Genomic DNA, 12,508 nt, shown 5'->3' with positions numbered 1-12,508 from the left:
GCTATTTTGCTACTAAGTTCTAATAGGCCGATCTCACTTAAAATTGGTCTAGGAATGATCAGCTCATGGTCCTGACAAAGTTAAGTTAACATTATACTATTTTTTACTCAAATTGGTACATATTTCAACAACAAAAATAAATACTGTAGACTCAGGTGACCGTTTAGGCCCATGGGCCTCTTGTTATTAGTGTTACGTGTATCAGTATATACATGTAGTAAAATACATGTGCGATTCGCGTGTCACCAAATGAGAGAAAGATCGTTTAAAGGTGAACCTAACACACACACCTTTTAAAATTCAGTAACAGATACAGTATGACAAAAATGTATTACACTGCAACATACAGCTGTCTTGTCCTTCTAGGAGTCATTGGTTAGCATATGGGGCAAACAATTTAAAAAAACGGAATCGTTGAAACTGAGGGGCAGGTGCGTAAAACTCCGTAATTTAGAAATCAATCATATTGCAAGAATTATACTACTACAAAGGATACGTTGGATAAAGCTAAATAGCAATGGTTTGGGTGGATGTATCTAAGCATATTTGCAATATCATAATATCTATTGTCACAATCCTAACAATTGGTATCATAACGTTTAATATTTATTAAACTTTTGACGAAGTATTCCTCAGATTTGCCAAAGACGCTAGCGAAACAAGTCGACCTCGTTTCATAAATGTCACATTAGATATCACACGAAAATTCTAGCAACGGTGTCTGTACGTAGTGTCGCGTTAAAGACCCCGAAATTTCAGACAATGTCAAAACTGTTCAGGAGTAAACTTCAATCATGCTTTATTGCTTCAACTACGAAGACAGATATACATTAATGTTTTTAAACAACAGTACATAAATATCACGGAATATGTTAATTATCTTGCAACAAAAAATAAGTGTACTCAGCTGTGCTCAACATTATAATTCTCCAGTTAGCGATAATCAACTTTATTTGCCATGTACCGTCATTCGTATCCTTTTTTTTTTAAGTGGGACGAAAAGCAGTGGACGAGTCCGAAATAAGTATTGACTATCTGGAGAGGATCTTCGGTAATGCAAGTTTACCAGGAGGTCGCTTCCGTCCTCGGGCGTGTTCGCGGGGTTTGGGGAGGACAGCCATTATAATACCGTATCGGGACAGAAGGAAACACCTACTTCAGTATCTCAATAATGTACTCCCCAAGCTACTCAAACAGCAGATAGACTTCACTATTTTCGTCATTGAACAGGTAGTATTTCTTATAGGCATCAATCCCATTATAATCACTACACAAATGTAACGCTCTCTGCACCCCTGACATATGTCATTACAAAATCGAAGGCTCAGTGTGCGCCACATTGTTGATTTAATGTGCATCAAACGAACCTCGCGTTAGTGCATTGGTAAATTGAACTGGCTTTGAAGTCGATAAGTTTGAAGACCATACAAGACCAATCAAATAGCTAACCACATGCCAATTTTTCTATGACGGGCCACAAAGGGCGTATGGATGACTTTTATATGAAATTGGATCATCTCCCTTTCAGCACACAAGGAATAACATGAACACGCTATGAAACTATTAGAAATGGTTTAGATATTAATTATAACACTCCACACCAATATGTACATTTAGTATTTAGCTGGGTGTTTTTATTGAAGATACTTCAATGTACGCTGAACCTATATAATGGTCTCAATTATGGCCTGATTATGATGTTACAATTCCTACTTTTATTAATTACGTTTGTTTTTTAGCTTTGCGTCCTTACAAAAGCTAAGGTCATATAAACTATAAAAGACGGTGGCCTAGCGAGATGCCAACGCAAAGAAAGCGTAGACAAGTGGGGAGTGAATAAAATAAGTTTTAATTAGAGGCATTAATTCCGATCAGTTTTGGTTTCTTCGATGTCTACTCAGCTGTAAATGAGTACGTGGTTGGGCAGTGCTAGAATTGATGTATGCTAGCTGTGAGCGCCGAAATGGCGGCACCGACGTATGGAGTTGAGAAAGATATCGGCTGGTTGCAATGGCCCTATAACCACGGATAATAATTTGTGAACTGCTTTGAGACGACCTGCGAACTAGGTTGTGATAAAGCGGTATATAGAACCTCGAATTATTATTATTATTATTATAGCATCCAGTAGGATACATGTACAGAAAGGCTTATTACGCCACCGAACCTGCAAATAAATTGTAAATAGAGAATTGTGTACAGGTATTTCTATTTTATTTAACGCCGAACCACACGAAAAACAACAACAAAAATAATAAACAAAATACCAAAAAAATAACAATTTATTACCTTTATTCGACTTGACGTTTTTGGATTTTAACTTAACTTATAAACTCGTACCATTTCCACTCTATACTGCCACAGTGTACTTTACATTAATTTGACACATTTCTTTTGATTCAGAATAATGGTTCCAGCTTTAACAGGGGGCTGATGAGAAATGTTGGTTTCCAGGAAGCCATGAAGTCTGGACAATTTGACTGTTTTATCTTCAATGACGTAGATACGATCATCGAGGATGACCGGAACATCTTCTATTGTAATCGGGATATGGTACGGCATCTGGTGTCCGCTATTAACCGCGACTATTACAGGTAATATCAACCAACTTAATGGGATTCTGCTGACACACATATTGTTTAACGTAGACATGATGTCTTATTGATGTGTAGCAGCACTTTTATTCTGCCATTGTTGATTAAGCCATATTTTGACATTACATTGCTAGGTGTTTACAGAGGGAAACATTTGTTTAAAGAAATTGAACAGAAATTGTAAAAAAAAAAAAAACAGAAAAAGGGGTGGGTGGGTTGGTGGTAAAGCATTTTCACATTAGCGGTGACTTAAATGAGCAAATACAACAAGGAGATCTAGACTTGTATCCTAGTTTGAACTCATAGTGATAAATGAGGGTCAATATATCAAGGTTTTATTGTCAATAAATTATATCGAATTTCGATAACCGAGATGAATTATATAAGGGTTATATTGTGTGTAAATGTTGGGTATTTTATTGGGGAAAAAATCCTTTTGTAATATTCGAGATGCATTAAATAAATAGTAGTCTATAAACTAGCCTTTTTACTAAGGTTGCCACAATTTCGTCCGGGGAATATTTCTATATTTGGTCCCCTCGAGTAACAAGAGTTGGTATGCAAGTACATATCTGGATAGCGAAGTGCAGAGTACAAGAAGTATGTTACTATGACTTACGCTTTGACCTTTGAGTTCAACCCTTTGAAACTGTTTGTCTGGGATATATCTCCTACAGATCCAATTAGAAATTTAGAACACATTGTTCAGAAATGAAGGACATATATCTATTTAATTGAAAAGAATTCTTTTGAAAAAAAGGTGTCAGCTATCTGTTAAACTCATAAATGTAATGTTTCTTAACGAACACAATTTAGTGAAATAAGTTTTTTATAACCTAGTTACAAAATTCTTCATGAAAATATAATTTGATACTCCTAATGAACAATACATGTCGAGAAATCATCAAGAAACAATGTTTTCTTGGCGCTCCTGTTCAGTAATGAAAAAAGCCTTTAATGTAGACCACGCTAGTATAAACTCCAGATACAATATAATGGCAAACTTTGGGGGTGAAAAGAAAAAGGTAGTAGGCAGTGGTTCTGTTGAATGAGCAGTGTGTACCAGACATTTATCTAATTGAGCTTGTAAGGGAGAGTCTTGAGGAAGCACGCTCATAACTAATTCAGTACATGTCAAAAATAAAATGAATGAACAATTATCAGGAAATGAACAAAGCTTTACCTCAACACCAATACTTTTCCTTTGCACGAATGTTTAGATATGCAAATTATCTAATTAAATGAAACATATTTCTCGTAGTCTGAGCTGGCAGAAGTTCATATTTAGAATATTTAATTACTTGCAGATTGCCGTACTATACACTTGTGGGTGGAATCATTGGATTTACAGCAGAGCAATTCCAACGAATTAACGGTTACTCCAATTTATTTTTTGTATGGGGTGCTGAAGACGACGATTTATACCGACGGTATGGTTACAGTGTTATTTTTTAATTCTACTTGCCACCCAACCTTATAACAAGGATTAACCCAACATAACAACGCTCTGTAACTTCCGTGTGTCTGTACCTACCGGATTAATAATTCCATAGATGCCTCTTTACTAAAATGAGATGTATACGTGAAATCTAAATACAATTATGTATGCCATCTATTTATAAAAAAAAGAAAACACTTATCTATTTAACTTATCCATTCATGCTAGATTTACTTTCTACTTTGAACAGTATTAAAAAATGTCCCACTAGGAATATAATTGATATATTGGCAATATGATAGAAAAACAGCTTTATTAAATATATGTAGTGAAGTTAGTCGACATCCATTTAGTACCACGTAAAACTTTACATTATTTAAGTTGATAGGCAGATGTATCGTGTAAAGTTAACTTCTAATAGCCAACTTCAAAGTAAATATATTGTTCACTACTGGTAGCCAATATAAAAAGTAAACAAATTGTTGACTACTAGAAGCCAACATCAAAAGTAAATATATGTTGTTGACTTCTAGAAGCCAACATCGAAAGTAGGCATATTATTTACTAATATATAGTACCCAGCATCAAAAGTAAATATATTTGTGACTAATAGTATCCAGCATCAAAAACAAATATACAGCTGTAGTAGCAAATATCAAAAGTTACTATATTTTTTACTTCTAGTAAACAACATTGAAAGTAAAGTACTTGTAGAGAACATCAAAAGAAAACATATTTTTCGAATAACAGTAGCAATCATTAAAAGTAAATATGTTTTGATTGATTGAAGCCAGCATAAAAAGTAGATCTTTCGTTAACGACTAGTAGCCAATATCAAAAGTAAATATATTATTGACAACTCGTAGCCATCACCAAAAATAAATATATTGCTAACTTCTAGTAAACAATATCGAAAGTAAACAAATTGTTGACTTCTAGTACCTTGCATCGAAAGTTAATTTATTGTTGACTACTAGTAGCCAGCATCGAAAGTTAATTTATTGTTGACTACTAGTAGCCAGCATCAAAAGTTCATTTTATTGTTGACTACTAGTAGCCTACACCGAAAGTTGATTTATTGTTGACTACTAGTAGTCTACACCGAAAGTTAATTTATTGTTGACTACTAGTAGCCAGCATCAAAAGTTAATTTATTGTTGAATACTAGTAGCCTACATCGAAAGTTAATTTATTGTTAACTACTAGTAGCCAGCATCAAAAGTTAATTTATTGTTGACTGCTAGTAGCCAGCATCAAAAGTTCATTTATTGTTGACTACTAGTAGCCTACATCGAAAGTTAATTTATTGTTGACTACTAGTAGCCAGCATCGAAAGCTAATTTATTGTTGACTACTAGTAGCCTACACCGAAAGTTAATTAATTGTTGACTACTAGTAGCCAGCATCAAAAGTTAATTTATTGTTGACTACTAGTAGCCAGCATCAAAAGGAAATATATTTTTGACAGTGGTACTAAAGAAAACATAAACAATGCATTCGTCTTCATGGGGAAAATGAGATAGGACTTAAGGCTACATGTAACAATACAATTTTATTTTACATGTGACAGGATAATCAGTGAGGGATATCTTATAGAACGACCTCCGGAACTTATAGCAGCTGTTACTACACTCAAACACACAGCAGATCCAGTTTTCAAGGCTAGGTAAGTAACTGGGAGTCATATCTGTGTTAATTTTGGATAAACAACGTGTTAAGGATACCCGTACTAGTGCCAAAAACTAAATGAGGAGCATGTTATAGGCATCACAATAGCTTTTACAAAGCCTTTATGGAAAAAAATCATATTACCTTGCAGAACATTTATGAAAAGATGATAAAGACGAAATAAAAATAAGTAAACTCTTGGGGTAAACAGTGCCACAGATCCAGACCTGGTTTGAACCATTGACGTTCAATTATCATGTGGCTTTTTTTAACCAACTAAACTATCTGATCAGGTGGTTCTATAACTCAGTCCACTTCAGCTGTATATTAATTTAAGGGGAGATAATTAACTGTTTGTATGGAAAGCTGAAGTAGCATTCTCTAGCTTTTTGTCTGCAGCAGAACTGGGATCCTTAAATCTTGTGATGTAAACATGAGTGTTGATACAGGTTTTTTTATTGATTTGGTATATACAGTAACTGTATTACATGACCTCAGTTTGTTTGGCGTTTACTGACAGTTTGATATAGAATGTTTTTATTGGTGGTATTTACAAGAGTTTTGAAATTTATTATTGGATCGATATATTTATGATTATACATAAAGATAAAAAAAGTTTTTTGTATTAATTTTGTGAAGATAGTTTTATCGATTATTTAAAAGTCATTTATTTATTTTCAAAACGTTATATAACGTTTTATAACGTTTCCTAATAAATACCATTGTGTATGCCTGGTCAGGTGCTTTATCAAAGATGCATACCAAAACTTGTTTTCAGCAGAAATTTTGTTAATATGCTGCCCCAGTTGGCGTTCTTTGCTAAATCACTTGGCGGTATTTCAATCTTAAGTGCAGGTAGTTAATGTTGTTTTCTCTAGAGTTACTGTCTGATTCGTAAAGGTCATATTATACAGCATATGGTATGTTTATCGTGTAGCAGCCTTTGATTCAACTATCGACTGTATACATCAAATTTAATGTAATTTAGTTTGATATGAAATAAAATGAACACATATGTACTTAAATCTTTCTGTGATTTCAGTCATGAATTAAGGATAATGATTAAGATTAATTCTTACAATATCATTGCCTGTGGTTTCCATTATTTTATAGAACTAATGGTAGTATTCTTGATAAAAAAAAATGTGCAAACTGGGTTAAAATGGCTTTCTTTCTTAATATTTTGAACGGGAACGGAACTCAAAGAGTGCCTAATTCAGGCTTAATCTATTTTTGATGTCAAAATCGAAGGATGCCTTATATATATACTGTATCTCTCATTGCAAAACTTTAACTCAATTGTAATATTTAATCATTTTCAGGATGACTATATACAATTCCATCGATGGATATTACATGTCAGATGGACTGAACAGTTTAGAGTATGAAGTATTAGATTTCAAGCGGATGAAACTATTCACCTGGATACATATAGATGTGAACGAACACGCAATTAAAAAGGTAAATTTTGTCAACAAGATTTTGATACTGAAGATAAGTCCAAAGTCCATTATAAAATAATAACTTCCACACATAGTTGATATATCTTAGAAAAAGTAACTTCAAAAGGTATAGTAGTTTACTAGTAATGTTATTGAAACTGTGTTACCATCTAGTAATTTAAGTGGCATTTTAGCGTGTAATCATTAGATATCTAGGGCCCGGCCCATATTCATGAAAACGTTACCAAACTCAAACTCAGGCTTGTGTTCATGGCTTACTTGTGATTAATTAATTATATTTAGTATTTTTGCCTTTCTTAAATCCGCATAATTGTTTTAACGTCTAGACGTGACTTCTTGGACGTGTCACGTGTTTTAAGTAAGTTACAAGAAAGTTGGTATGAACACAGAATCAAGACTTTAACATGTGAACGGTTTCATGAATACGGGCCTTGCTTTCGTCTATATGTACATTTTTGTATTGACGATGTCGTGGTTAACACTTGTTCTGCTTCCGTATATATAAAAGGTATACATTTTTGAATAAATTAATAAATGATTTTTGTGTTAAATCAATAATATATTTGTAAACCTTGTGCAGGTAAATTTTAGAAATGTTGGTAGGAAACAAAATACAAAAATAAGCTATTTTTCTATTACAATTATATGCTAATGAACGAATCCCGTTTTAGAATAAAATTGTGCTGATTTGTATTTTCTTTTGAATTTCAGCTTTTGTTTTAGATATCTGAGATGTCGAGAGAATCTGTGATATATAAATAATGTCCCTAATGTTGATATCGTTATATATGTAGAATTGCATGACGATGTCTTTATACAACCCTACGAATTCGGGTGGCATTCCTATCAACTTGAAATGTCCTGGCCCGATTATTATGACGCCATAATGTAAAGATCGGATTTCACTGACCCTTCTTTGAAGATGGCTGATCTAATTTTTGATGCATTGATGTAATTTTCTATTGGGTTAAAACATTCTAAATATCAGTAATGAAGTAAATTAACGACTTGCTTGTAGTATTCATTCATATTCAACATAAATGTGAACGGGAGACCAAAATTTATATTGCATGAAGTAATCTGGCACTTCATGTTGAATTTCTAAGTTTTCAGTTGCCTTTATATTGATTATATCAATATTACTGCAAACTAAAAGCATTTCAATGCATAAATGTATATGAAATATTAATACATCACGTGTTGGGATGGTTATAAAGTCGAATAATTCGCCTGCTCAAAGAATATTTTGTTTGCTGGTATTCCATACCGAACTAATCTATTTTTGTTTAAAAGACATTATTTTAATTTAAGCTTGCCCATTTTAATGTCATTTTACTTGAGTGGCAAATGAAAATAACAAAGTAGATCTACTGAAAGACTTCCTACTGATGAGATGGCTTTAATATTTTATTTCTTGTTTTTCCTTTTGTCCCTTTTCTGCAGTTTTGTACGTCTCTCTCTTTTAAACATCTGCTATTCGTGGTTTAATTTGATGGATCTTCATACACGTTTTAATGATAATTTTCTTACACATATAGCAGAGACTTGGAACATATTTTACGTTTTGTTTTTCATTGTTCTGCCTTTTTTTCTAAAATAAAAATGATGTATATGAAACTGTTGATATTGAAACGCGATATGCGGTGTTGATGATTTAGTGCTTTCACATACTAGGTTTGATAAATAGAATCTTCTGCAAATTTATAGTATTATATCAAAAAGGAGAAAGTATCAGAATATAGCCACACAAAATAAAGCTCAAATCAACATCAATAATAAAAATATAAAATTAGGAAATGAGGGAACGTTTACAAAAAAAACTAACACATTTATTAGTAGACAGTCATTAGATTCTTAAAATCTAGGACACAATGACAATTGTAAAGCCCCCTCCGTGTTGACTGACTGTCATGTATAATCCATGCGAATGATTAGAGAGTAGATGTGCTATTGCCATTCTCCAGGCAAATTTGAAGAAATCAGCTTTTAGAAAGGACTTTTTTTTTGTAACTCAACCTAGCAAACCTTCGACCATTACTTTCTCAAGCAGGTTGATTTCATCAAAGATACTCTATCAGGGAGGAGAGAATTTGAAATGGGTAAATAAAGGTTAGTTGGGCTGTTATTGTATTTCTGTATTTGAAATACTGAAATCCTATTTCAGAATGCTCTGTGTAAAGGGTGAAAAAAAAATGTTCTCGCTCCTCAACTTCTTTCCTATACTCTATCCGACTTGCACACTAAATTTCGAAGGAAAGATTTTGTCTGTAAATCCACGTTAATCGTATGTCTCCTGTCGATTTAAATGACAATCATTTAAATTGTTATCTTGTTTACAGTGAATAGCATAGCATATATTCATTTCCACTGTGAACTTCTGGCAGAAGCAATTTAAGTAGAATATTGCCTTTAATGCGGTTAAGTAATGTTTTGACTAACAAAATCAACTAAAACATTGTTTTGCTTTACTTAAAGGTTTATACTATCATCAACAGTATACAACTATATGCTATTGATTTTAATGAACGGAATGAAGGAAGAATCTCAATTTGATTTCTTGAAAGTATCAATGTATTACATGGATATATATATATATATATAAATGCAAATATGATGTTTTTGCAGATATATTTATACAAAAGTGATGAACATGAACTGATTTTTGAGTGATCCTTACGTGTGAAAAGTTGGTATTCTGTATTTATTAGATCGTCTCATTTCATGCTCAACACAGTATGTACAATTAAACACTTTTGTGCTGCGCTTTTATTGAAATCCCTTTTCATTTAAGCTACTTAAAGTCAGGGAAATATGAAAAAGAAAATAATATGAATATTTACAAACGTGCATGTATGCAATTTACATAAACATCATGACTAAGTACTGTGTGAATGTGGGTATACGTTGAATGAGATTATGTATACTAGGTCAAAATAAATTGTCATTCATGTACCTGTCGTTCATATTTATATGACGTCAAAGTTAAACAGTATGCATAAAGCTTTGTAACCGATTGGATCAGATTATTCGTATGATGTCAAGTTGAAAAGCATACGTGAACCGTTGTATCTGGTTGCATAAGATGATTCGAATGACGCCTAAGTTAAACAGCATACATTTAGCTTTGTATCCGATTTGTAAGGTAATTTCTCTTGACACCAAAGTTAAACAGCATATTTTCAGCTTTGTATCTGAATGATTCAGATTAGTCATAGAACGTCAAAGACCATATATTTAGCGTTGTATTTTGTTGAATGAGATGATTCACATGACGTCAAAGTTGAACAGCAAACCTTCAGTTTTGTTACCGATTGGATCACATAATTCGTATGACGTCAATGAAGCGCTGTATCATATTAATAAAATGATTCAAATGACGTCAAAGTTGAATAGTATTAATTGAGCTTTGTTTCTGATTGGATCAGATTATACCTATGACGTCAAAGTTATTCATCATGTTTGTTTCTGCGAGTATTTTTTTTATTAGATGTTTTCTTTTTTGAAAGTTAAAAGCAGACATTTAGCATATTACCTGATTGGAAAGATTATTTGTATGACGTCAAAGATGAAGAGCATATATGTAGCTTTGTATTTTGTTGAATAAGATGATTCAAATGACGTCAAAGTTAAATAACATAAGTTAGCTTTGTTTCTGATAGGATCAGATTATTCATATAACATCGAAGCTGTTCATTGTGTTAGTTTCTGCGGCTTTGATTGTATGATTATATATATTTGACGTTAGAATTTAACTTCATATATGTAACTGCGTATCTAATTAGATTAGATAATACCTATGCTGTTTTTATTAAACATCCTGCATCAAAAATACCTCACGTGTCGTCACCAGAATGATGTTGTTTGCTTCTATTGCGAAACTATAAAATAGTTCAAGCGCTTGAATGATCGATGCATGAATAGTTATTTCCCCTTCGATTTAACATGTAATTCCTTTATAAACTAAATCATTCTTACTGTCATACTATTGCAGGTACATTTAATGAACAGTATGAAACATCAAGTTGTTATAACGTTGATTCCTCGTCATACTGTCATAAACTATTGTGACATTATAATTATAGGGGCGTTAACGGAATTGGTGATTCATGGAAAGATGTATGAAACATTTGTGAAGACGTGAGGATCTTGGAATAAATCATGTATTAACTAGAACAGAGTGCGCGATGATTTACTACATATCATAAGAATAGTGTGATGACATACTTCACTAAATGCATTCCATATGTTTTTTATATATATTTTAAAGGGTATGATTTTACAAAAATTGTTTTACTCTATTGGTCATGTCATGTCATATTATATTTTGCTACTGTTATTTTTCCAGTCATACTTATGGCACGTTTCTTGACTTTGATATTCTAGTGTTTATATTTTACCTGATGACACTAGTACCTGACCTCAAGAGTCATTTTTCAATCGCCTTGTCATTATTTTTATTTATAAATATTCTTTTTCTTAAAGATGCAAGAATATCTGTTTTATTGGATAATAAACAAATTGAACTATTTTAACATGGAGTTGTGTTACTTGTGTATCAATAGTATCATACTGATTGTTTGATTATGTGACGGCAATACAGTTGGCTCTCAGGCTATTGGCAAGACGGAAAAAATATCATTTATCTACAACCCTTTAATGTACTTAGTTCACCACAGGAAAGCACGGGTAATTGCTTAAAGCATTCGAAAACAAAATACTAACCTGCAAACCATTGTGAATCAGTAAATAAAAAGATATCATAAGGGAAATGACTATAAAATTAGTACCATTGACAAAAATATATAGATAAATAAATATAATAATAATTCGAGAGAAAAACAAAAGTTCTTGACAAAGTAATCGTTTTCAATAGAGTATATAACTATTTCTTCTTTGACAGATTGCACTTTAATGTAGATCACAAACGACAGGAGAGACAGTGAACGTCATTTTTATTACGGTAAACAGCGAAATTGCATATACATTCTTCAGAGCAGACTGATGGCTTTCTATTGGGCAACCCTGACTATGAAGTTATTACGCATATATCAAAAGACTCTTATACTTGGACCAGTACCTAATACTGCGAACTAAATATGATAAATAGAGAATCTTACATGAGTGTCCATGTCATAATGGATTTACTAAACGTTTTCAATAATTTGAGCCTTTAGGCGAATTTCATGTATCAAGTTATTAAACAAGTTTATTTAATTCAATATCACATGGGCACGAATGCAAACATCTATTTATCACATCTCATTCATAGTTTGAATTTGAAAACAAAAACTAAAGTTATTTTTGTATCAGCTGACTCTATATAGGTAAAAACAAAAGTACATAGT

The 12,508-nt window shown here is 32.5% G+C and overlaps 1 protein-coding gene across 1 annotated transcript; it reads left to right on the top strand.

Moving 5' to 3' along the window:
- The first annotated feature begins 183 nt into the window (after positions 1–183).
- On the top strand, positions 184–11,695 carry LOC110441439 (beta-1,4-galactosyltransferase 2-like). Its single transcript, XM_021484571.1, has 6 exons — positions 184–1,230; positions 2,404–2,594; positions 3,902–4,024; positions 5,603–5,698; positions 7,023–7,161; positions 7,875–11,695. The coding sequence occupies exons 2-6, from the start codon at positions 2,434–2,436 to the stop codon at positions 7,884–7,886; spliced, it is 531 nt and encodes a 176-aa protein (XP_021340246.1). The 5' UTR covers positions 184–1,230; positions 2,404–2,433; the 3' UTR covers positions 7,887–11,695.
- The last annotated feature ends 813 nt before the right edge of the window (positions 11,696–12,508 follow it).

This window comes from Mizuhopecten yessoensis, unplaced genomic scaffold, assembly GCF_002113885.1.
Source record: "Mizuhopecten yessoensis strain PY_sf001 unplaced genomic scaffold, ASM211388v2 scaffold715959, whole genome shotgun sequence".
In the NCBI taxonomy this organism is placed as follows: Eukaryota; Metazoa; Mollusca; class Bivalvia; order Pectinida; family Pectinidae; genus Mizuhopecten; species Mizuhopecten yessoensis.
The sequence above is the reverse complement of the archived record's forward strand: the minus strand, read 5'-3'. Positions and strand labels throughout refer to the sequence as shown.